General features: G+C 35.0%; 6 protein-coding genes and 1 pseudogene across 7 annotated transcripts; 6 read left to right on the top strand and 1 right to left on the bottom strand.

Annotated features, from left to right (window-relative positions):
• Positions 1–1312: 1312 nt before the first annotated feature.
• LOC104736823 (transcription factor BOA-like) lies at positions 1313–2518 on the bottom strand. The gene has a single exon (XM_019232353.2). It carries the CDS (start codon positions 2372–2374, stop codon positions 1478–1480), a length of 897 nt encoding a protein of 298 aa, XP_019087898.2. The 5' UTR covers positions 2375–2518; the 3' UTR covers positions 1313–1477.
• A 314-nt stretch (positions 2519–2832) lies between these two features.
• Positions 2833–4182, top strand: LOC104736814 (protein SENSITIVITY TO RED LIGHT REDUCED 1). The gene is made up of 2 exons (XM_010456873.2): positions 2833–3007; positions 3115–4182. Exon 2 carries the CDS (start codon positions 3219–3221, stop codon positions 4026–4028), a length of 810 nt encoding a protein of 269 aa, XP_010455175.1. The 5' UTR covers positions 2833–3007; positions 3115–3218; the 3' UTR covers positions 4029–4182.
• Positions 4183–4973: 791 nt separating this feature from the next.
• Positions 4974–7140, top strand: LOC104736803 (1-aminocyclopropane-1-carboxylate oxidase homolog 12). The gene is made up of 4 exons (XM_010456866.3): positions 4974–5138; positions 5307–5868; positions 6055–6376; positions 6526–7140. The coding sequence occupies exons 2-4, from the start codon at positions 5342–5344 to the stop codon at positions 6775–6777; spliced, it is 1101 nt and encodes a 366-aa protein (XP_010455168.1). The 5' UTR covers positions 4974–5138; positions 5307–5341; the 3' UTR covers positions 6778–7140.
• Positions 7141–13000: 5860 nt separating this feature from the next.
• LOC104736774 (1-aminocyclopropane-1-carboxylate oxidase homolog 11) lies at positions 13001–14571 on the top strand. Its single transcript, XM_010456834.2, has 3 exons — positions 13001–13527; positions 13688–14009; positions 14094–14571. Exons 1-3 carry the CDS (start codon positions 13001–13003, stop codon positions 14340–14342), a joined length of 1098 nt encoding a protein of 365 aa, XP_010455136.2. The 3' UTR covers positions 14343–14571.
• Positions 14572–15786: 1215 nt separating this feature from the next.
• Positions 15787–17602, top strand: LOC104736784 (1-aminocyclopropane-1-carboxylate oxidase homolog 12). Its single transcript, XM_010456844.3, has 3 exons — positions 15787–16703; positions 16775–17096; positions 17193–17602. Exons 1-3 carry the CDS (start codon positions 16177–16179, stop codon positions 17442–17444), a joined length of 1101 nt encoding a protein of 366 aa, XP_010455146.1. The 5' UTR covers positions 15787–16176; the 3' UTR covers positions 17445–17602.
• Positions 17603–17824: 222 nt separating this feature from the next.
• Positions 17825–19438, top strand: LOC104736792 (1-aminocyclopropane-1-carboxylate oxidase homolog 11-like; annotated as a pseudogene). Its single transcript, XR_015584050.1, has 3 exons — positions 17825–18471; positions 18594–18936; positions 19021–19438. The product of XR_015584050.1 is annotated as a 1-aminocyclopropane-1-carboxylate oxidase homolog 11-like (transcript).
• A 1094-nt stretch (positions 19439–20532) lies between these two features.
• LOC104736765 (zinc transporter 2) lies at positions 20533–22408 on the top strand. The gene is made up of 2 exons (XM_010456823.2): positions 20533–21293; positions 21963–22408. Exons 1-2 carry the CDS (start codon positions 20621–20623, stop codon positions 22352–22354), a joined length of 1065 nt encoding a protein of 354 aa, XP_010455125.2. The 5' UTR covers positions 20533–20620; the 3' UTR covers positions 22355–22408.
• Positions 22409–24406: the final 1998 nt, after the last annotated feature.

Genomic DNA, 24406 nt, shown 5'->3' with positions numbered 1-24406 from the left:
CATATCTATTACTGAGAACAAATGGCTAATAAAAGTCTCCATTGAAGAAACAAATTTGTCAGACGAAGCAGTGTATGGGTGGAGATTCTATCAATCAACTTGGATTCTTAATAGAAGGAATCTATGCGCTGAATCAAATCAAGATTCGTGACGCTTTGAAAAAAGAACACGAGTGACCCACAATACATAAATAAAAGTCATAACATAATGTTAGAATATGGTGTGAACACAAACATCCATTGAATGAAACAAAAAGATGAGTGAAATTGAAAAGTGATCTTCTAACGGAGACTCCATATTGGTCACAGAAATATTCTATGGATTCTCTCATCTATAATGCAGATTTATATATATATATATATATATATTTATCTTTAACAGATTTTATTTAACTACATCCAAAAATGAAAATTATATAGCTGACTGACACTACAAACCGTCTAACCCATTGTGGCCAAAGAGAGAGAGAAAAAACACAAAGCATTAGCTTATTGTTAAACCACTGACCCTGACCCTCCAACACAATCAAAAGATATTTTTCTTTTAAGAAGGAGAAAAAAACTATTTTAATACTTCCTCCGTTTCATAATATAGAATGTTTGGAGAATATTTTTGTTTCATAATATAGGATGTTTCCAATTTTTAATGTTATCTTTAGATTAATTTTATATTTTATATTATGCAGTATTTTTATGATTGGTTAAACTTTTTAAAAGTAACTATTTCTTAATATGCGTGTTTTATCTAAAACATCATATATTTTGAAACGGAGGAAGTATAAGAAATGATAATAAATCATTTGTCAAAGTGAGGAAACATGAGGGTCTTGTCTGATGCTATCTTCATTATCCAAAGACAGAAAAACAATTAACAAACCAAAAGAAACATGAGAGGATGTCTTGGATTTAACAAGTCTACAAGTGATGATAAACAAAGAAGGCTTTTACCTCATAAGAATGGACACAGTGAAACTAAGTTGCTACAGAGGACTTGTGTGGGAAACTAAAATTCACGAGGACGTAGTGAAGCAGAAAAGAAACCAGAAGCCAATAACCTGTAATAAGAATCATAGAAGATCAAGAACTTGCAAAGATGACTTTCCTAGTAAAAAGGAACGAACATCAAAGAATAGGAATCTCAAGACGGCTAATGATTTCGAGGTACATATCTCTGTATGAGATAACCAGAATCTCAGTCACAGCAAATCTAGGTTACATTCAGTGTCAGCACCTGAAGTGTGAACTATATTACAAATTTCCACTCTGAAGAGTGTGTTAAACATCAAATCTGGTTTGTAATGCAATCCTCGAGAAACCAACTTTGAAATTAGGATTTAATTACTTGCTCATCAAATTAAGTAACAAGGGCACAATAGCCAAAAAGTTTATTACAAACAGAGGTTATAACACAGTCCTCAAACAGTGTAAAAATTCTAAATTTACTTAAAAAGAAACAGTACGAACACAAGCTCACCTATTTACTTGTCATTCACGTCACCACCACCACCAACAGAAGGAGAGGTAACCATGTTTCCAAACCTATTCTGCTGTTGCATCATATACTGGTTTGATTCATTGCCATGGTTACGAAACTGATGATATTGCCCTTGCATCATACCAACGTGATTCCCATAAACTGGCATCGGGATCATCGAAGTAACCCCTAATTTCCCGGTAGCTCCGTTACTTCCTCCGTCGTCTTGAAAGCTCTGTGGAGGCACCGGAGTCGAAGAGAAGAGCTGATCAGACGAATACGGACCATCTTGATCCGTCGACAAACCTTGAACCCGTTTTAAGTAAAGCCTATACTTTTGCAAATGAGACGCGACGTTCTCACGGCTAAGCCCTTCAACGTTCATCATCTGCATAATCGTCTTCGGAACTGCGGATTTAATCCCTAAATGATCAACAACGTCAACGAATCTCTTGTGTAGCTGTGGCGTCCACACCAAACGCGGTCGTTTCAATGTCTTCTCAGTACCTGAATCACCTTCCTCCTCCGCCATGGAATCAACCGCAGCAGAAGCCTCACCACCACCACCACCTCCGTCTGATCTCCTCTGTTTCTTCGGATCAGATCCATGACTACTCGATCCAACTCGATCTACTACTACGACCTCCTCCATTTCAGAATAAGCAGCATTGCCACTAATACTGCTACGCAACGAAGAGATCGTGACTTGCGATGCACGGTCGACGTCGTGAACCGTACGGCTCCGTTCTGGGACTATACTAAAAGCTAACGCTAGAATCGACGGGACTAGAGATTGAGACAACGGAGTTAAATCATCTCCTTCCGGTAATCCAATCTCCCATTCCGGTACGTGTTCAACGTCATCGTCACCGTAATCACTCATCCTAACTTCCTTCCCCATTTTTTTTTTCACACTCTCTCTTCTTCTTTCTTTACCGATTCCAAAATCATTCAATTCCTCTCTTGAAGCTCAAACTAGAAATTTTCGGATCAGAGATCGAAGAAGAAGACCGGAAAATTCGTATAGCCTTGTTTTTTTTTTCCAAAATTGGAAAGTGTGAAAAAGTGCAATATCGGCTCTGTGTTTACTGCTTACGTGGCTAGATATTTCTTTTAGATCTTCATCATCATCACTGTCTACTTGCTTTACTAACTGACACGTGTACATCCGACCATTTTATCTGGATATACTATTGTACTTTATCCACAGATTGACGTTAGTCCATAAGCCGTTGGATTGTAAGTTTAAAAATCAATCTGACGGCTTTTAACTGATGATATGACACGTCAATTAAAAACTTTAAACAGCTTTTTATTGGGCTATATCTAGGCCCATTATGTATTTTTCTAGCCCAATACATGTGTTTTAAATCATCTGTTTCCCATATCTCGTCGCGGAACTCGGGAGGACTCTGAACTCAAATCACAATGTCTCACTGAGTCCACTCGTTCGCCGTCAAGCGTTATCTGCTTCCTCTGTATTTTGCAAGCGAGCTTCTTCGATCTCCCCCTCCTGTGTGTTTCGTCTCTAATCGTAAGTTTCTTTATCGATCTCAAAGTAGATAAGATCAGAATCAAGCGAATAGATTGATTGATTAATTAGGTTTATAAATCGAAAACTTTGTTGTTGATGTGGTTTAGGTAGCGGAAACAGTTTATGGAATCGTTGCATTGAGTAGAGAAACCCTAATTTTGGAGGGGACTGTGTAGTGTGCTTGTGAATGTGTAGTCTTATCTAAGCTTCGATGGAAATAAGTGACGGTGAGTGGACAGTGGTCTTACCTAGTAAAGGAAGACAAGGAAGAAGAAAACCAAAACCTAAGGTTCAAGAAGAAGAGCAACAACCATGGAAATCAGATGATCTTGAAGTTGATCCACAGAGGCAAGCAAGACTAAAGCAAAAGATGGAGATCTCGATGCACAAAGTTGAGAACTCCAAGTTTTACACAGCATTCTTGGAGCAGCTCAAGTCACCTGAGGTGTCAGACCAGTTTCGCCTCGTGTTAGGCAATGAAACACAGCTGCAGATAGTTATGTACGGTATAGGTAGCATAGAGTCATACGAATCTCCGAGGTTTCAGCTGTGTATTGCAATCTTGATGAAGAGAGAGTTTGATTGGGTTGGTGATAACATTGAAGTATTTGATCCAGTTCTCTCTGCTACTGAATCTAGTTTCCTAGAATCTTTGGGATGCACTGTTTTGTCAGTGAACGAGCAAGCTCGAAGGGAAGCTTTAAAGCCTACTCTGTTCTTTATGCCACACTGTGAGGCTAATCTATACAGCAACCTGTTGGAAGCGAATTGGAGAACTGATCGGTTGTCTAGGATCGCATTGTTTGGGAACAGCTTTCAGATGTATGAGGAACAAGTTTCGTTTGACTCAGAAGTCATCTCTGCCACCAAACGAATCATAGCTGCAAAAAGAATCACAACCGAGTTTGCGATTGAGACTGTATCAGATGATTACTTTGCAGCTTTCCATGATTCAAGCTGGCATTTTTTCAGTTCTGGTATAGATTCAGAGCTGCCATTGTTTGTTTCAGAGGAATTTTAGATCCTTTCTTTGATTTTTTCACTTGTGTAACATTAGTTTCTCTGCATAATTTTAGCCATCAAAAGGAGGGGGGCAAACCAAATTGAAGTTATTGTATCAATGCAGTCAAATTTTTTTTGATGTTTGTTCACAATAAAGATGCAAAACTCCATTATTTTTGTGTCAATCAATTAGACTGGATTCAACATTCGATGAAAAACAATGAATAAATGTTATCATGTTTCCATTAAAAACAATGGATAATTGTTGTGACTAGCAATTGAGTAACAAAAACTTAGTAGTTTTCAGCTAAGTTTGATATTCTCATTATGTATTTGTGTTCTTACTTTATAAGTCTTTAAGATGGTAATCAGTTGCTATCATTGCGATATGTGTATCTAATTTTTCATTGGTTGCACTTGCAACTTCCAAACAAAACAGAAAAAATAATAGTTGAGGAGCTTTTCTTTTTGTTTTATTTAATAATATGGTCAATTGGTTCTTCATTGATTGAGAAATGAAAAGTAATATATTGTTTGGTTTGTTCATTTAACAATGTAAATATTAAATTCAGAAGCTTTGTTTTCTATGTTAAATTGGATCAATTCTTCTTCATTAGGTTTTACAACAAATGTGTTCAGTTCATTGTGAACTTTGCATTTCTTTTCTTTCTTTTTGTTGTCTTGGACTAAATTCCTTCCAAACTTTTCGAGATTTTGGCGTCTTTGGTTTCCGAAAAAAGTAAAAAGAATGTGTAACATTTTTTCCTCAGATGCGCATAAAAATAAGGAAAAAAAATCATAAGAATTGATGGTGGAGTTGCCAAATTTGAATTCAAATTCACCGTTGCGAGTCTTTCTATTTATTGCATTGATGACTTATGGTTGGGAGTGGTTTACCGGTAAATGTCTAGCTCAAGCCTCAAGGTATTGAACTACTCCCTCTGAGTTAAATGATAATAAATCCAGTTTTTGGTAGATATGTGACAATCGAAAACACTCAAAAACCTCTCCTCATCAATTTCAGCACTCAAATCCTGGACTATCTATATATGCATAATTTTAAGTAATGAGTCCTTAATAAATAAATAAACAAAAAGCCTCGAAGATAAAGTTCAGCTACAACAAGTGGGTGAGTATGAGAGACAAGACAACAGTTATCCATATCATTCGATACAGTCAGAAATCGGGACCACAGACATAATCAATCGGTCCTACACACCAAAAAACAAACTCTACCGTTCATTCTCAAACTTTCCTTTTATATATATATGATTTCGTCGTTTATTTGCATTTGTAGAAACCTTGGGAAGACCGGAAGAACATACCAATACCATGGTGACCAAAAACTCGTTTGAGTTCGATCGTTACATCGAGCGCAAAGCTTTTGACGAGACAAAAGAAGGTGTCAAAGGGATCGTAGACGCTAAAATAACCCAAATCCCTCGTATCTTCCACCACCCTCAAGATGCCTTAACCGACAAGAAACCCTCTGCCTCTCTTTCAGACCTAGAGATCCCTATCATCGACTTTGCAAGCGTCCACGTGGACACAACGTCGAGAGAAGCCGTCGTTGAGAAAGTCAGATCCGCAGCGGAGACTTGGGGATTCTTCCAAGTGGTCAATCATGGTGTTCCTTTAAACGTTCTTGAAGAGATTAAAGATGCTGTTCGTAGGTTTCATGAGGATGATCCTGAGGTTAAGAAATTATACTTCTCACGTGATGCCACCAAGAACAAGTTTTACTACAACAGTAATTTCGATCTATATAGTTCTTCGTCGTCTGTTAACTGGAGAGATTCTATCTCTTGTTACATAGCTCCAGATCCTCCGGCTCCTGAGGAGCTCCCAGATACTTGCAGGTAACAAGAACAGACTAACTAACTTCTTTTTACTTCCTTTAAAAACAGAAGGATCTTGAACCAAAACCCTAATCACCCACCATATAAATTTAGTGCTAGCTAGACAAATTAGATGTTAATTGGTTTTGAGTTCACAACTCATGATTCCTTAAAGTAATTGATATCTACCATTGTTTATTGACTCAGGGATGCTATGTTCGAATACTCAAAGCATGTGCTGAGTTTAGGTGGTTTGCTCTTTGAGCTTCTCTCAGAAGCACTAGGTTTGAAATCTGAGACTCTTAAGGGCATGGATTGCCTGAAGACGTTGCTTATGATCTGCCATTATTATCCACCTTGTCCACAACCTGACCTAACTTTAGGGATAAGTAAACACTCAGATAACTCCTTCCTCACGCTTCTTCTTCAAGACAACATCGGCGGTCTTCAAATCCTTCATCAAGACTCTTGGGTCGATGTCTCTCCCCTTCCCGGAGCTCTTGTTATCAACATCGGAGATTTCTTGCAGGTACAATAAGAATTTTATTATATATTTTTTATAACAAATAACTTAGAATTAAGAATTTTATTATACTTATATTTTTATAACAAATACCTTAGAACTAAATAATTTTTTGATTTGTTTTTATCATTACGTTGGGTTTGATATTGATGCAGCTTATAACGAACGATAAGTTTGTAAGTGTGGAGCATAGAGTTCTTGCAAATAGACAAGGACCAAGGATTTCAGTAGCTAGCTTTTTCAGCTCAAGTGTACGTGGGAACTCAACAGTTTATGGACCGATGAAAGAGCTTGTGTCTGAAGAAAACCCTCCAAAGTACAGAGACATAACTATAACAGAGTACTCAAAAGGATTCATTGAGAAAGGTCTCGATGGAACATCGCATCTCTCTTATTTCAGGATATGAAAAATAAAAGCGTCAACAATATTTTGTTTACAACTTCAGTTCCTCTATTTCTGGCTTTGCAAATAATTAAACTAATGTACCAAAAGTAAGAAAGAAAATAGAAATAGTGTCTGTGTCTTTCTATGTCTGTGCGTACTACGAAGAAATCCATCTTTTGATTGATGTAAAGTAGTAAAAAAAAAAGACACTCAAAAATTCTCTCCTCAATTTCAGCACTCAAATTAACAGTCCCTTATTAAAACAAAAAGTGGAGAAGAAAAAGTCAATTACGACAACTCATTAGAGTCAATGTGAGAAAGAGAGAACGAGACAACATCAATGTAAATATCTTAATCATCATTAATGATACATTAGTTCCGGTCAGAATCCGCAACTCCTAATATCTTATTCTCAATCGTCCTTTTTAATCTTCAACTAGGGGTTAGACCACACTATGCGTGGGTTGTTTTTTAACATTATTACAATAATTAAAGTAATACTAAATCATTCATACATTGACAATATGGTCAACTGGCCACAAATGGAGATGTTATGTGCGGGTAAGTAAACCAAGCTCAACCTGAATTTGAACTCAATTAGCTTACTAAAACCCAAATTCTATAGGATTTTGAGTATAGTGGCTAATGGTGTAAAAAACTTGATGGATTCTGGATTAACCTGTGGGAGCCTGAATTTATATGTATTTGTGTTTTACATTTATTCATCTAAATATTTTTACATATTAATATAAGTTCATTTTTTATATATGAACTTGAGATAAGAACTGAACAATACCGTAAAGAAACAAATTTCTTTATACCTATAACCCATTGACCAGTCTTAAAGTTCTCTTCCTCAAACACCTCTGTACTCGGGTTTTGTTCATTTTTTCGGTTGGAAGGACGTTATATGGCTTGAATGAACAACCACTGAATTTGTTTGCTAAAAACTTTGGTGAATGTGATATATATCACAGAGATTGTGAAGTTAGCAAAAGGAATGTAGCAAATAATTCAAATTTGCAAACGTATCTATACGTACATGGAGATTATATTATAGTTTGTACACATTCAAATTTTACATTTAATTGACATTTGAAACATAGTAGTATAAGGTCTGAATAGCTATAAAGTTTGCATCAAAATTAGATTCCTATATATGTGGAAACAAAAATAAAGTTGCTCAAGTCTCATATACTTATCTTGCTTTAGCCTGATATACTTGCATCTTTTTTAAACAATGAGACGACATTTCCTGCAATACAGTAAAAAGGGGTAAATTATATGGTTTTAAACCCAAGATATACAGTGAATATCTTTTTTTTTAGAACGGCTGTGTAAGCCTTTACACTTCTTCACATTGGTGGTATTGCATTAAATAGATTTTCATATCAGAGAAGAGTTGACGTAAAACGTGATTTCAAAGCTAAAATGACCATCAAACATGAACTATATGATTATTATGAACTATATGTTTGATGGTTATCTATCCGACACCTGTACACTTTTGTTGTTTGGACTTAATTAACTAAATTCTTTGGACCTTTAAAAGCCCATAAAACAAAAAAAAACTCTTAACATTTCTTTTTTCCCTTCTTCAATTAGGCCTCTTCCGATCTAAACCCACCATCTATCAGTTTATAGTTTCATCCTAGGAACGATCTGATTATAGGTTATTTTGAAATTATAAAAATATGTTTCAATCTTATGTATGATTTACGGGCAACAACGAATTCTAAATAATGTATAAAATTTATTTATGGGTTTCAATCTTATAAATGATTCATAAACAAAAAAGGAATCTAAATTATGTTAGATTATAGATGTTTACGTGTTCTCAAAATTCTCTTAAATATTCATAAATTTTTGACTCAAAATTTCATTTCTGGGTTTTCATTCCTGGGTTTAGTTTCTGGCATTTAATCTTATATAATCTAATGGTGGGATGTTTTATGTAGTAACTAGACTTTAACCTGCGGAACACCACGGGTATATAATTTTTATTATAACTTATATTTATGTCGTATCTATTTGTTAAATATTAGATGTTTTGTAAATAGAGGAATAACTAAATTTTTCGGTTGTTGTGCGGATAAATGTTTATATTATTTTTTTAACCCGCAATACACTTTATGACCATTTGTTTGTTATATTTAGTTGTTTTGTTTAGTAATTGAAATTCTATTTTGATTTTTAAGTATTATAACAAAAAATAAGGGTTCTAAATACATAATAAGTAATTTATATGCTCTGATTAAGTCACATTTTTCCTAATGATTTAATTATTTTACATAATCTTAGTTAAATCAACTTGATTTTATGTCAAATATTCTAATATTAGTAGTGTTGATAAATAATTAAATAAGGATTTAACCCGTGTTAACACAAATTATATAATATTTTATTAATTCTAACATGTCCTCTTTATAACTCATCTACTATATAACCACATTATATAGTATTTTAAACTTTTTTAATTTTACATATTCTCAATAATTAAAATTTATATTAAGTTTCTATATGTTAAATTATAATATTCAAATAAATGTCACTCAAAATTTTTCTTACGTTAAGAATCAAAACTCACAGGTTTTGGAAAACAAAATGGAAATCAAATTGTTGTTTTTTTTTGTTTGCGAAGGATTCAGATATATAATATCTTTGAAACACAACATAATGTGTAGTTAAATACTCCCTCCGTTTCAAAATATAGGATGTTTTGGACAAGTTTTTTGTTTCATAATATAGTATGCTTTCAAATTTCAATGCAACTTTTAGATTAGTTTAGTATTTTATATTATGCAGTATTGTTTCTGATTGGTTGAACTTATTAAAAGTAAAGACTTCTTAATCTGTGTGCTTTGCTTAAAACATCCTATATTTTGAAACGGAGGGAGTATATGATAGTTTCTATTTTCATATTGATTGCTGTTATTTATTTCGTTGAAATGAAATATAAAATATTCAGAAAACAAAATTTAAAGTAATGTTAGTTTTGGAAATCTTTTAGGGGTTAATGTTGTAAATAACGTTTTAAATAAACAAAACTAAAAGTGCATAACACAAAATGTACTTCAAAAATGTTAATATAGATTTGATAATTTCTTACTCATTTATTCCCCATTAGATCTTACCAATTCGGTTTCCATAATATTAGAATTCAATCCGTTTTCCATAAAATTAAATTTCAGTCCCTAATTACTCTCATTTTAAGAGATTTTTTTCAGTCATTATTATTTAATTTCAGTCATTAGGTTCCTATGAAAAATTATATTATTTTTATATATCTTTCCAAATTTCAATAGGTATTCTTGAATAGTTTTAAATATTTTTTTGCAGGTTATCATGTTTGTTGTTCGCATTAAAACTACATCAGAAAAAATATAATGTGAGAATGTTTGATAAATTTCCTTATTCATTCGAGTGTTTATGTATGTCTTTCCTAATATCCATGAGTCGGTCCGGCGATTTTGGATGATCTATGTCAATTTGTTTTTAAAAAACTATTTTCATTATCGTAAATAAAATTATAAGAATAGTAATATAAAAAATTACTTTCATAACATTTTCCACTTTCACATATAATAGTTTACTTCCTAAGAAACTTTATTATTATGACATTTGATATTATAATATTCTGCGGTTTGTCTTCTAAGTAGCTACGAGAAAATAAATATTTGTTCTATTCAATTACATTTATGATAAAGCTAAATAGACAGATCTAAAAATTCATTTCGACGATGGAACAAACTATTGCATTTTTATACTCAACCAAAACTTAGAGTAATTATTTATAACTTTATTTACTTGGATTCATTTTCATTATTAAATTTATTTAAAAAAAATTTTAATTTGTATTAAATGTATAAAGAATAAATTATATTTAGGGATGTAATTGTATATTTTTCCTCACCAAAAATAAGCTGGTAAAATATATTTATAAAGTTTATTGTTGTTTACCTAAATTTCATATTTAGATTGTATTCATGTAAGTTATATTTCAAAATTACATGTTTTTGTAGATGTCAGTGGTAATATAAATTGTGCAAACGCAAGCAAGAAAATAAAAAGATGGAAAATGCTTAATATGTCTTGAAATACTAAAAGGAAAAAAATCATAAACACACTACTATGTAATCAAAAATTTCTCCACATGTTGAAATACAGTAAAACCTCTATAAATTAATACTCTATAAATTAATTAACATTATAAATTAATCAATTTTGTTGGTCCCAAGTCGGGTCAGTGTAAAAATTAACAAAATTCGATAAGATAATAAGATAATAATTTTATTGAAATTTCCATGTAAAATATGGCCCAAATAATATCATAAATTTATAATCATGTAAATTTATATATATATATATATATATGCTGATATAATAATGTATATTTCTCCTAAAGCTCATTTCTATAGAACAATTGTAATGTTGTATTTTCAAACTATAATGATATAAAATATTCTATAGCATGTCAAAAATAGTTAAGTTTTTTAAAGTTTTCAACTTCTAGATATGCATCATTTACAATTTGATAATTTGACAGTCTATTAAAATTCAAAAATCGATATTATTATTCAAAAATTTGAATTTATTTATGTCATGTGTATAAGCAAATTTGTCAATAGTATTTGTAATTTATTATCAATAATGTTTTCTAAATAATACAAGTTTAATTTCTAAACCATGAAATTTACAACATCCGAAAGTCTAATTTTATTTCACTAAAATTGTCTCAATTCTTAATTTTTAAAAATTTAAACAATTAAAAATATATCTATAAATTATTTATTATTAATTTACACTATAAAATAATAATTATTAATTTATAGATAAATTAATAACACTATAAATTAATAAAATGTTTTTGTCCCACCATTATTAATTTATAGAAGTTTTACTGTACTCTAATACTATATATAAAAGGAAGATTCAAGTAACCCCAAACAAAAGAACCTAAAAAACTTGAAATGATCAGTATATTTTTAAAATCACTAAAAATAACAATTGCTGAGTAAACAAATAAAAGAACTGATAATATCCAAATTACTAAAATTCAAAAATAATATAAGCTAAACCCGTGCGTAGCACGGGATGACTTCTAGTTTAGTATATTCTGAAACTTGTATGATTCCATGGAACATATATATACTTTGGTACAATTGGGACATTTTTAAAAAAATTTGATTTCATAGCAGTTCCCAAAAGAATACTAAGATTGAAAACACTATTGTTTTTTAATGTAGAAAACCAAATAAACCGTTTGTCAAAAAAAAAAAAAAACCCACCAATGTTCGTCTCCAATCAATTATATATACTACTCACCAGATGACTCCCATGGGTTCTTCTCGACTGCTCCACCACCACACTGACTGAACCCATAGATTGGACTTTTGCCTTTAAAAAAGGAAAATAACATGGTTGAACATATAATTCATCAGAATATCATAAATTAAAGAACCTAGAAGATTCGTATAGCGTTTAATAAAAGACAATAATACCTGTAGAACAATGGAGTTTTAGGAAACCAAAAGTGTGGAGAAGAGATGAAATTGGAATCACATGTTATGAGAGTCTGAGAAACCCAATGGAACTCAAAACAGATGGGATTGTGGCTTCATGAGGGACGATGAGTTAAGGTTAAAAGGGGGAGTGATGAATGTTCCTAATTGCTTTTCCATAGACGTTTCACTAAACATATTAACATTTTATTTGCTCTTTAGCCAATACGAACAAAAAAAAATCACCAGCAGAAATAGAAAAGAGTTAACCTTACACCAAAGATTAGATTTTCAAACGATTTCGGCGACCTAGCTAAAACCGCAAACCAACGTCGGTGATCACGAGAACATATGAAAGAGAAAGATGCACTATTGATGAATAAATCGTTGATGAACCTTTGGTGTAAATTCGATTGTGCTGGTTTATGTAGCAGAGGAGAGATGGAGGAAGGCGTTATAAATGGGATTGTAACACGTTTTTTAGTTTAAGATACACTGGAAGGAAGTTGAGCCGTTTCAAATTTCATGGGTCAATAGTTGTAAAATTGTGAAAACCCTAACGAAGAGATGGAGTTTTGATGATGTGGTAATTTGGAAACAAATTAGAGTAGGAAGGAAACATGCTGACATGGCAATTTGAGAACAAATGCAGAAAATCTGATGTGGACACTCTTAGAGGGCTCAAATTATCCCTTTTATTAATAGAAATTTGCTTTTCCTTAGAAGGAAGTAAGAAACAGTAAAATGGCTAAAAACTCTATCGGATTCGATCCTTACACTGAGCGCAAAGCTTTCGATGAGACAAAAGAAGGTGTAAAAGGGCTCATCGACGCTAAAATCACCGAGATCCCTCGAATTTTCCACGTCCCTAAAGATACCTTACCCAACAAGAAACCCTCTGTTTCTGTTTCAGACCTAGCGATCCCTACCATCGACTTTGCAAGCATCGGCGTAGACACACCCTCACGTGAAGCCGTGGTAGAGAAAGTCAGATATGCGGTGGAGAATTGGGGATTCTTTCAGGTGATTAACCATGGTGTTCCTTTGGACGTTCTTGAAGAGATTAAAGATGCTGTTCGTAGGTTTCACGAGGAAGAAGATCATGAGGTCAAGAAATCATATTACTCGCTTGATTTCACCAAGAACAAATTTGCATACAGTAGTAATTTTGATTTGTACAGTTCTTCACCTTCTCTTACTTGGAGAGATTCTATCTCTTGTTTCATGGCTCCTGATCCTCCCACTCCTGAAGAGCTCCCTGAGACTTGCAGGTAACGGAAACATACAAGTACTACAAGTTTTCTTTTAATCGAAAACATTCAAGAAGAATTGATCTACAACTTCAACTAATAGCGTGATTGAATAGTCAAGACTTTGTTAATTTTGTTAAACAGAGAGTGATTAGTTTCTAAAAGTATTAGTTTGTCTCAGGGATGCTATGATTGAATACACAAAGCATATGCTGAGTTTAGGCTATTTGCTATTTGAGCTTCTCTCAGAAGCACTAGGTTTGAAATCTGAGATCCTTAAGAGCATGGATTGCTTGAAGAGTTTGCTTATGATCTGCCACTATTACCCACCTTGTCCACAACCTGACCTAACTTTAGGTATAAGTAAACACTCAGATAACTCTTTCCTCACGGTTCTTCTTCAAGACGATATCGGTGGTCTTCAGATTCTTCATCAAGACTCTTGGGTCGATGTCTCTCCTCTTCCTGGAGCTCTCGTTGTCAACATTGGAGATTTCTTGCAGGTAAAGTAACAATCTGAAAGGAAAAAACAGTAACCCTAAAAATAATTGTGTTTTGCTTACATATGTTGGTGTTTGATTTTGCAGCTGATAACAAACGATAAGTTTATAAGTGTGGAGCATAGAGTGCTTGCAAATACGCGAGGCCCAAGAATTTCAGTAGCAAGCTTTTTCAGCTCAAGTATACGTGAGAACTCAGTTTATGGACCAATGAAAGAGCTTGTGTCTGAAGAAAACCCTCCAAAATACAGAGACACAACCTTAAGAGAATACTCAGAAGGATATTTTAAGAAAGGTCTTGATGGAACATCGCATCTGTTGAATTTCAGGATATGAAACTAACGAGATATATATATAAAAGAGTATATTATCTTGTTTGTTTGTAAGTATTCATACCATCTATAAAAAATGGTGTATATCTTGCATCAGCTACTCTGTTTCTTGGCTCTGCAACAGTTAAATCAATGTACCAAAAATAAGAAGAAAATGTGTTTATTATGTTTTATGTGTTAAGCTACTCTGTATTTGGATCTATTTTCTTTAGCCATAGTTATAAAGAATATCAGTGAATGTTTACAATTACACTTGACAAAAACTCTTCTGGCTCCTACTTGAGTACTATCCGACATCCATATTAAATTATATATTTACATGGATAAATATATGAATAACATATAGATTTAAAGAGAGGTAACAAGTCACTTAATCAATGTGTATGGATATAGCTGTCATTATGCTCAGATTCGTCATGCCCTCCATCACCACTAGATTATTTGAATGTTTACAACATTTTAAAAATATGATAGATAATCAAAGACGGGCACGGTCTCTGCATTTCTTTATTCAATTTCTTATGCAAGATGCGAACTAGACCCGAAAATTAAAGACATTCGACCAAAAATCTTACTTTTTTCTATATATAATACATATGACTGGTCTGCATAATGATTATATGGATCTTGTATAACAAAAATTGACATTTTTTAATTATTAATTTGTTAAATCCTCTTAAAAAGGATATTCGAAAAATATCATCAAATCTCCAAAAAAATATGTAATTAATTATATATAGGTAACAAAATCTCAAAACTTAATCATTGTTCTGCGGATTATGAGTGATTTCCGATTATACTTCGTTTTTTACAGGGTAACAAAATCCAAACAGGAGTGAAAAAAAAAGATGTTACGAAATTTAAGAAAGTTCTCACAAAAGGGAATTGGAAAATAATTGAGAAATTTTCAGTCACCAAGGTGCTAGAGCACGAGTTGATTTTAATCACTAGATTTTAACCGTGTAGAAACACGGGTTACAGACAACCACATATTATCCAAAAAACATTTTTAAACAATCACATAAATTATATTTTATATAAAAACTGCAATATAAATAAAATGAATTTCTAATCTAGTACTGTATATTAACTGCTCAACTCAACAATTCAAATTTTAGTTTCTTTAGAGATATAAAATATATGCTGACAGAAAAAGAGATACTACAAATATTTTCACTCTGCCTATTTCGTATAACATAATGATGCCGCCAATAAATACTTAGTAGTATTCAGCTAAGTTGATGTTCTCATTATGTATTTGTGTTCCTATTTTATGTCTTTAACATGGTAATCAGTTGCCATCATTGCTATATGTGTATCTAATTTCCATTGCTTGCAACTTGCAAACAAAACAGAAAAATAATAGTTGAGGAACTTTTATTTTTGTTTTATTTAATAATATGGTCAATTGGTTAAGAAAGTTGATACATAATAACATATAGATACACATGAGTTGCCATCTTGAGTTAAATGATGTAATCCTTTTTTTTTTTGGTAGATGTGGAATCGAAAACACTCAAGATCATCTCCTCATCAATTTCAGCATTCAAATCTAGGACCCATATGCATAATTTGAAGTAACGAGTCCTTAATAAAAACAAAAGGCGTAGAAGATAAGTTCAACTAGAACAAGTAAGTGAGTATGAGAGACAAGACAAGACAACAGTTGTATTGTATACAGTCAGAAATCGGGACCACTAAAAAATGGACATAATCAAATCGGTCCTACACACCAAAAACCAAACTCTACCGTTCATCCTCAATCTTTCTTTGTTTATCTTCATTTCGCTGTTTTTTTCGCATTTGTAGCAGCCTTGAGAAGACCGGAAGTACGTACCATGGTGACCAAAAACTCGTTTGAGTTCGATCGTTACATCGAGCGCAAAGCTTTTGACGAGACAAAAGAAGGTGTCAAAGGGATCGTAGACGCTAAAATAACCCAAATCCCTCGTATCTTCCACCACCCTCAAGTTGCCTTGACCGACAAGAAACCCTCTGTCTCTGTTTCAGACCTAGAGATCCCTATCATCGATTTTGCAAGCGTCCACGTGGACACAACGTCACGAGAAGCCGTCGTAGAGAAAGTAAGATCCGCAGCGGAGACTTGGGGATTCTTCCAAGTGGTCAATCATGGTGTTCCTTTAAACGTTCTTGAAGAGATTAAAGATGCAGTTCGTAGGTTTCACGAGGATGATCCTGAAGTCAAGAAATTATACTTCTCACGTGATGCCGCTAAGAAGAAGTTTTTCTACAACAGTAATTTCGATCTATACAGTTCTTCGTCGTCTGTTAACTGGAGAGATTCTATCGAATGTTACATAGCTCCAGATCCTCCGGCTCCTGAGGAGCTCCCTGAGACTTGCAGGTAACGAGAGCAGACTAAGTAACTCTTGATTCCTTAAGTCACTAAATTCTAACAATGTTTTATTGACTCAGGGATGCTATGTTCGAATACTCAAAGCATGTGCTGAGTTTAGGTGGTTTGCTCTTTGAGCTTCTCTCAGAAGCACTAGGTTTGAAATCTGAGACCCTCAAGTGTATGGATTGCCTGAAAACTTTGCTTATGATCTGTCACTATTACCCACCTTGTCCACAACCTGACCTAACTTTAGGGATAAGTAAACACTCAGACAACTCCTTCCTCACAGTTCTTCTTCAAGACAATATCGGCGGTCTTCAAATCCTTCATCAAGACTCTTGGGTCGATGTCTCTCCCCATCCCGGAGCTCTCGTTATCAACATCGGAGATTTCTTGCAAGTAAAAATAAGATTTTTTTTTCTAATAACAAATACCCTAGAATTAAGAGTCTTTTAATTTGTTTATATGATTACGTTGGGTTTGATATTGATGCAGCTTATAACCAACGATAAGTTTGTAAGTGTGGAGCATAGAGTTCTTGCTAATAGAAAAGGACCAAGGATTTCAGTTGCTAGCTTTTTCAGCTCAAGTGTACGTGAGAACTCAACAGTTTATGGACCGATGAAAGAGCTTGTGTCTGAAGAAAACCCTCCGAAGTACAGAGACACAACCATAATAGAGTACTCAAAAGGATTATTTCAGAAAGGTCTCGATGGAACATCGCATCTCTCTAATCTCAAGATATGATCAGTTACACTATTTCTGGCTCTGCAATAATTAAACTAGTATACCAAAAGTAAGGAAAAAAAAAGCGTGTGTCTATGTCTGTGTGTATAAATATTTGTGTATGTTAAGCTACTCTTTTACATATAAACAAATAAATCCATCTTTTGATTTGATGTAAAGTAGTCAAAAAAAGACGCTCAAAATTCTCTCCTCGATTTCAGCACTCAAATTTTGATAATTAAAGTATAATCAAGGTATATATGCGTAATTAAACTAGTTTAATCAGTCCTTAATAAAACTAAAAGTGGCGAAGACAAATTCAACTACGACAACTAATAAAGTCAATGTGAGAAAGAGAGAAAGAGACAACATCAATGTAAATATCTATCTAATTATCACTGATGATGATTCATTAGTTCCGGTCAGAATCCGCATGCAACTCCTACTGTCTTATTCTCAATCGTCCTTTTTAATCTTCATATTGCTTTTTTTTTCCTTAGAAGGAAGTAAGAAACACTAAAATGGCTAATCACTCTATCGGAATCGATCCTTACACTGAGCGCAAAGCTTTCGACGAGACAAAAGAAGGTGTAAAAGGGCACATCGACGCTAAAATCACCGAGATCCCTCGGATTTTCCACATCCCTAAAGATACCTTACCCGACAAGAAACCCTCTGTCTCTGTTTCAGACCTAGCGATCCCTACCATCGACTTTGCAAGCATCGGCGTAGACACATCCTCACGTGAAGCCGTCGTGGAGAAAGTCAAATATGCGGTGGAGAATTGGGGATTCTTCCAGGTGATTAACTATGATGTTCCTTTGGACGTTCTTGAAGAGATTAAAGATGCTGTTCGTAGGTTTCACGAGGAAGAAGATCATGAGGTCAAGAAATCATTTTACTCGCGTGATTTCGCCAAGAACAAATTTACATAGAGCAGTAACTTTGATCTGTACAGTTCTTCACCTTCTCTTACTTGGAGAGATTCTATCTCTTGTTACATGGCTCCTGATCCTCCCACTCCTTAGGAGCTCCCTGAGACTTGCAGGTAACGGAAACATACTAACTTTTTTTTTTAACCGGACACAGTCAGGAAGAAATTGATCTTTAACTTCAACTAATAATAGCGTGATTGAATCGTCATGAAATAGTTAATTTTCTTAAATAGAGAGTGATTAATTTCGAAAAGTATTGATCTGTGATTGAGTACACAAAGCATGTGCTGAGTTTAGGCGATTTACTCTTTCAGCTTCTCTCAGAAGCACTATGTTTGAAATCTGAGATCCTTAAGAGCATGGATTGCTTGAAAAGTTTGCTTATGATATGCCATTATTACCCACCTTGTCCACAACCTGACCTAACTTTAGGAATAAGTAAACACTCAGACAACTCTTTCCTCACGGTTCTTCTTCAAGACGATATCGGTGGTCTTCAGATTCTTCATCAAGACTCTTGGGTCGATGTCTCTCCCCATCCCGGAGCTCTTGTTATCAACATCGGAGATTTCTTGCAGGTAAAGCAACAATCTGAAAAGAAAAAACAAATAATTTTAAAATAATAGTATTTTGCTTATATATGTTGGGGTTTGATGTTGCAGCTGATAACAAACGATAAGTTTATAAGTGTGGAGCATAGGGTGCTTGCGAATACACGAGGCCCAAGGATTTCAGTAGCAAGCTTTTTCAGCTCAAGTATACGTGAACGTGAGAATTCAACAGTATATGGACCAATGAAAGAGCTTGTGTCTGAAGAAAACCCTCCAAAATACAGAGACACAACCTTAAGAGAATACTCACAAGGATACTTTAAGAAAGGTCTTGACGGAACATCACATCTGTTGAATTTCAGGATATGAAACTAACGAGATATATATATAAAAGAGTATATTATCTTGTTTGTTTGTAAGTATTCATACCATCTACATATATTGGTGTGTTTCTAGCATCAGCTACTCTGTTCTTGGCTCTGCAACAGTTAAATCAATGTACCAAAAATAAGAAGAATTAATGTGTTTATTATGTGTGTGTTAAGCTACTCTGTATATGGTTCTTTATTCTTTAGCCGTACGTAGTTATAAGAAAATTAGTGCATGTTTTACACTTGAGTCAAGTGACTTGACAAAACTCTGGCTCCTACTTGAATACTATCCGACATCCATATTAAATTATATAGATACATGGATAAATCTATGAATAACATATTATAGATTTAAAGGGGGTAACAAGTCACTTTAATCAATGTGTATGGATATAGCTGTCATTATGCTCAGATTCGTCATGCCCTCCATCACCACTAGATTATTTGAATGTTTACAACATTTTTATAATATGATAGAATATCAAAGACGGGCACGGTCTCTGCATTTCTTTATTCACTTTCTTATGCAAGATGCGAATTAGACCGAAAATTATAGACATTCGAGCAAAAAACTTTTTTTTTTCTTCTATATATAATGCATATATATGATTGGTCTGCCGTCTGCAACTCTGCATAATGATTATATGGATCTTGTATAACAAAATTTGACATTTTTAATTATTAATTCGTTGAAAGATTGACATTTGAATAACTACTATAATTAGTGTTTTTCTGAATTTGTGACTCAATTCTCTTCGTACGTGATATAGAAAAAAATGTATTTTTGCAAATGCCCCTTCAAGTAATTACATTTACTGTCTCAACTCTACAATTCAAAATTTTAGTTTCTCTAGAGATATAAAATATATGCTGACAGAAAAAGAGATACTACAAATATTTTCACTCTGCCTATAGAAATGGAATTATATATATCCAATATTTTTGCTATTAAAGGCAAACCTATTTGGGAAACAATTTGATTTGATAATATTCTGCAATATTTTTGATAATGTCAACGTTCTGATACTAATTATAGGTGGTGCTTGAATCCGGTACATGGCGTTTTCACAAGGAAACAGCTCTTTGGTCGCCGGCGATGATTACAGTTTACCTTAACATGTACTCTTTTTTTGTAGTACAACTTCCGAATTACTTTACCGTTGTACTTGTCACAGCAAATCTCCAACAAATAAAGTCAACACTGTACTACAATCACCAAAAATATATATAAAAATACATACACTAAATATATATGTTTCATCAATTGAGAAAAGAACACAACACAAACAAACAATAATTGAGATACAAAAAAAAAACAAGAAAAACAATAACTAACTAAAATGGCTTTGTCTTCTTCTAAAACCCTAAAGTCAACTCTCTTTTTCTTATCTATTCTCTTCCTTTGTTTCTCCTTGATTCTTGCTCACGGCGGCATAGACGACGGAGACGAAGAAGAGCCGACCAACCAACCACCTCCGGCAACCGGAACAACCACCGTCGTGAATCTCCGATCGAAAAGCTTGGTGCTTGTGAAGATCTATTGTATTATTATACTCTTCTTTACATTCTTAGCCGGTATCTCACCTTACTTTTACCGATGGAACGAGTCTTTTCTCCTCCTCGGAACTCAATTCTCCGGTGGTATTTTCCTCGCGACCGCTCTGATCCATTTCCTCAGCGACGCTAACGAGACTTTTAGAGGGTTAAAACACAAAGAGTATCCTTACGCCTTCATGTTAGCAGCCGCTGGATATTGCCTTACAATGCTGGCAGACGTGGCGGTTTCGTTTGTAGCGGCTGGGAACAATAACCACCACGGGGGAGCTGGCACCGGAGAGTCTAGGGTGGATGATGATGTGGCAGTAAAAGAGGAAGGCCATCGTGAGATAAGAAGTACTGGTGTGGATGTGAATCAAGTGATTTTGCGGACTACTGGATTTGGAGACACAGCTTTGCTGATTTTTGCACTTTGCTTTCACTCCATCTTCGAGGGAATCGCCATTGGACTCTCAGGTAACTATCAATGAAAACCCTAATTAGTTGCTTTCTCGCTAAACAAACCATAGGCATGTAGCTAACTTTGTAGTTAATCTAAGATGGAATTTTTTTACATGTAGTTTATCATTCATTTTATGTGACTTTTGGTTTTGGCAATCTTTTCATTCTATTTAGGTTTTGGTCCATGGTTTAGTTATGGAAAAGCTCTTATTGAAAGTGTAAATCACTCTGAAAGATAGTATCTTATGCAAGTCCCTTTGGTCCAGTGGTAAAGGGAGAAAAGTCCCGCCACTTGGGTTCGAGTAGTATTGGCCACAGGGATTCGAAATTTAACATGGTTTCTCCTAGCCCCATGAGATTAGTCTTTGGGCCTACGAAGCCTTTAGAATCACTCCTGAGTTATAAAAAAAAATATATATATATATATATATATTTGCTATAACCTGACCATGATATATATTTGTACCATCGTCAACTTGTGACCCGAATTCAAATCTGGTAGCTTGGGATGTGATGAGTTACTAACATACTAGGTATAGTCTAGTAGAGAAATCTAGCTAGATATTACGAAATTTATAGTCACAAAATCCAAAACTAATGTAAAAGTTGGAATTCATGATGTGTATATATATATGTAAGTTTGAGACATTATTCTTTAACAATTTTCGCTTCTATTTTGGTCAGAGACTAAAAGCGACGCTTGGAGAAACCTATGGACAATATCATTGCACAAAGTCTTCGCAGCTGTAGCAATGGGAATAGCTCTCCTCAAGCTAATCCCCAAACGACCATTCTTCCTCACCGTTGTCTACTCCTTCGCCTTTGGGATATCGAGTCCCTTAGGCGTAGGGATCGGTATTGGCATCAATGCCACTAGCCAAGGAGCCGCTGGTGACTGGACCTATGCGATCTCTATGAGCCTTGCGTGCGGAGTTTTCGTGTATGTTGCGGTTAACCATCTCATCTCAAAGGGATATAAGCCTCGTGAGAAATGTTACTTCGACAAGCCAGTCTACAAGTTTCTTGCTGTCTTCCTCGGCGTTGCTTTGCTCTCTTTTGTTATGATTGGGGATTGATTTTTGGTGATACTTTTAAAGAGATGAACGATGATTGAGAAAGATATTTCTATATGTTTACCGTGAGAGAGATTACAGAGATATATAGGAGACCATTGCTTAGCCAGCAAGCCTAATAATTACAGGACTAGTAGAGAATATACAGAGACTTGATAAGGAAATAGATAACATAACATACGGGATATGATTTGTAGAATAATATCCCAATACCCCCCCTCAAACTGGAGCATGGAGATTCAAAATGCCCAGTTTGGCACAAAAATCTTGGAAGCAGGAACGTCCCAACGGTTTGGTAAAAATGTCGGCCAATTGAGAAGCAGTGTCAACGTGTTCCAATTGCAGATTACCCGATTGAATCACATCACAAACAAAGTGGCAATCGTTTTCTATATGCTTGGTGCGTTCGTGAAAAACAGGGTTTGTAGCGATGTGAATGGCCGATTTACTGTCACAAAAGAGACGCATTGGCTGAGAATGAGAAACCCCTAGATCATGAAGCACTCGCTTCAACCAGATAAGTTCTTTGGTGATGTACGTCATGGCGCGATATTCAGCCTCGGTAGAGGACATACTAACAGTCTTTTGTTTCTTTGTCTTCCAGGAGACTGGAGAAGACCCAAGCTGAATAAAATAACCAGAGACGGACCTTCGAGTGAGAGGACAGCGGGAATAGTCGGAGTCGCACCAGCCCGTTAGCTGAAAATTGGATTGCGCTTTTAACAGTATCCCTTGACCCGGATTGCCTTTCAAATAGCGAACAACACATACAGCAGCTTCCCAGTGATCCTCCTTAGGTGACTTCATGAACTGAGCAAGGAAATGAACATTGTATGCTAAGTCAGGTCGTGTAGCAGACAAATAGATGAGACGACCAATGAGTCTCCGATATCGTTCCGGTTCGGTCAGAGGAGGAGATCGAGAGAGAGCCAGGTTATTATTCTGCTCTAAAGGAAATGTATCAGGCTTACAACCAAGTAAACCAGCATCAGAAATGAGATCAAGCGCATACTTACGTTGGCTGAGATAAAATCCCTGTGAGCTGCGCGAGACCTCTATACCTAAGAAGTATTTCAGATTGCCGAGGTCTTTCATTTTGAAGCAAGACGCCAAATACTGTTTGAAAGAGGAGAGTGCAGACTCCGAATTGCTTGTGAGAATCATGTCGTCAACGTAAATTAACAAGTTAATGTGAACCCCTCCTTTATCCAACACAAACAACGAGTAGTCCGAGAGTGATTGAGTGAAACCATATGCACGCAAAGCAGTATTCAGTTTTGCAAACCAACAACGAGGCGCTTGCTTGAGCCCATATATTGACTTGCGTAACCGACAGACCTTGTTCTCATCGGTCGTAAAGTATCCCGGTGGTGGCTTCATAAAAACTTCTTCATTGAGATCCCCGTGTAAAAACGCATTTTGGACGTCCATCTGATGAACAGGCCAATTATTGCCAGCTGCAACCTCAAGAAACATTCGAACTGTTTGCATTCGAGCCACAGGAGCGAAGGTTTCACCGTAATCGACACCTTTGATCTGTTTGTTACCAAGAGCGACCAAACGAGCCTTGTAACGTTCAATAGTCCCATCTGAATTATGTTTGATCTTGTAAACCCACTTACATCCAATGGCTTTCTTTCCTGGAGGCAAATCTTCAATTGTCCAAGTTTGATTGCTCTCCAAAGCACTAATTTCAGAGTCCATCGCCGTTGTCCAGACTTTACTTTTAATAGCATGTTTATACGCCTTTGGTTCGACACAGTCAGTAATAGCAACAAGAAAGGCACGATGTGTAGAGGAAAATCGAGTTGAAGTGACATAGGAGCTAATCGGATACAAGGATTTGGATGTACCTAGCATTCGGGTCTGAGCAGTGTTGACCTTGTAATCCTGCAATTTCGCAGGTAGATGACGAGGACGATCACTACGACGAAGAGGAACCGCCGGAACCGTAGTATCAGGTTCAACGGAGGGAGACGGAGACGAGACGGAATCCGGAGATAATATCGGTGAAGATGAAGGAGAGAGGGTCGGTGAGGATGGAGAACCAGAGTC

The sequence above is a fragment of the Camelina sativa genome, chromosome 2 (assembly GCF_030686135.1).
Source record: "Camelina sativa cultivar CO46 ecotype springtype chromosome 2, ASM3068613v1".
In the NCBI taxonomy this organism is placed as follows: domain Eukaryota; kingdom Viridiplantae; phylum Streptophyta; class Magnoliopsida; order Brassicales; family Brassicaceae; genus Camelina; species Camelina sativa.
This window is presented reverse-complemented; position numbering and strand designations above follow the sequence as displayed.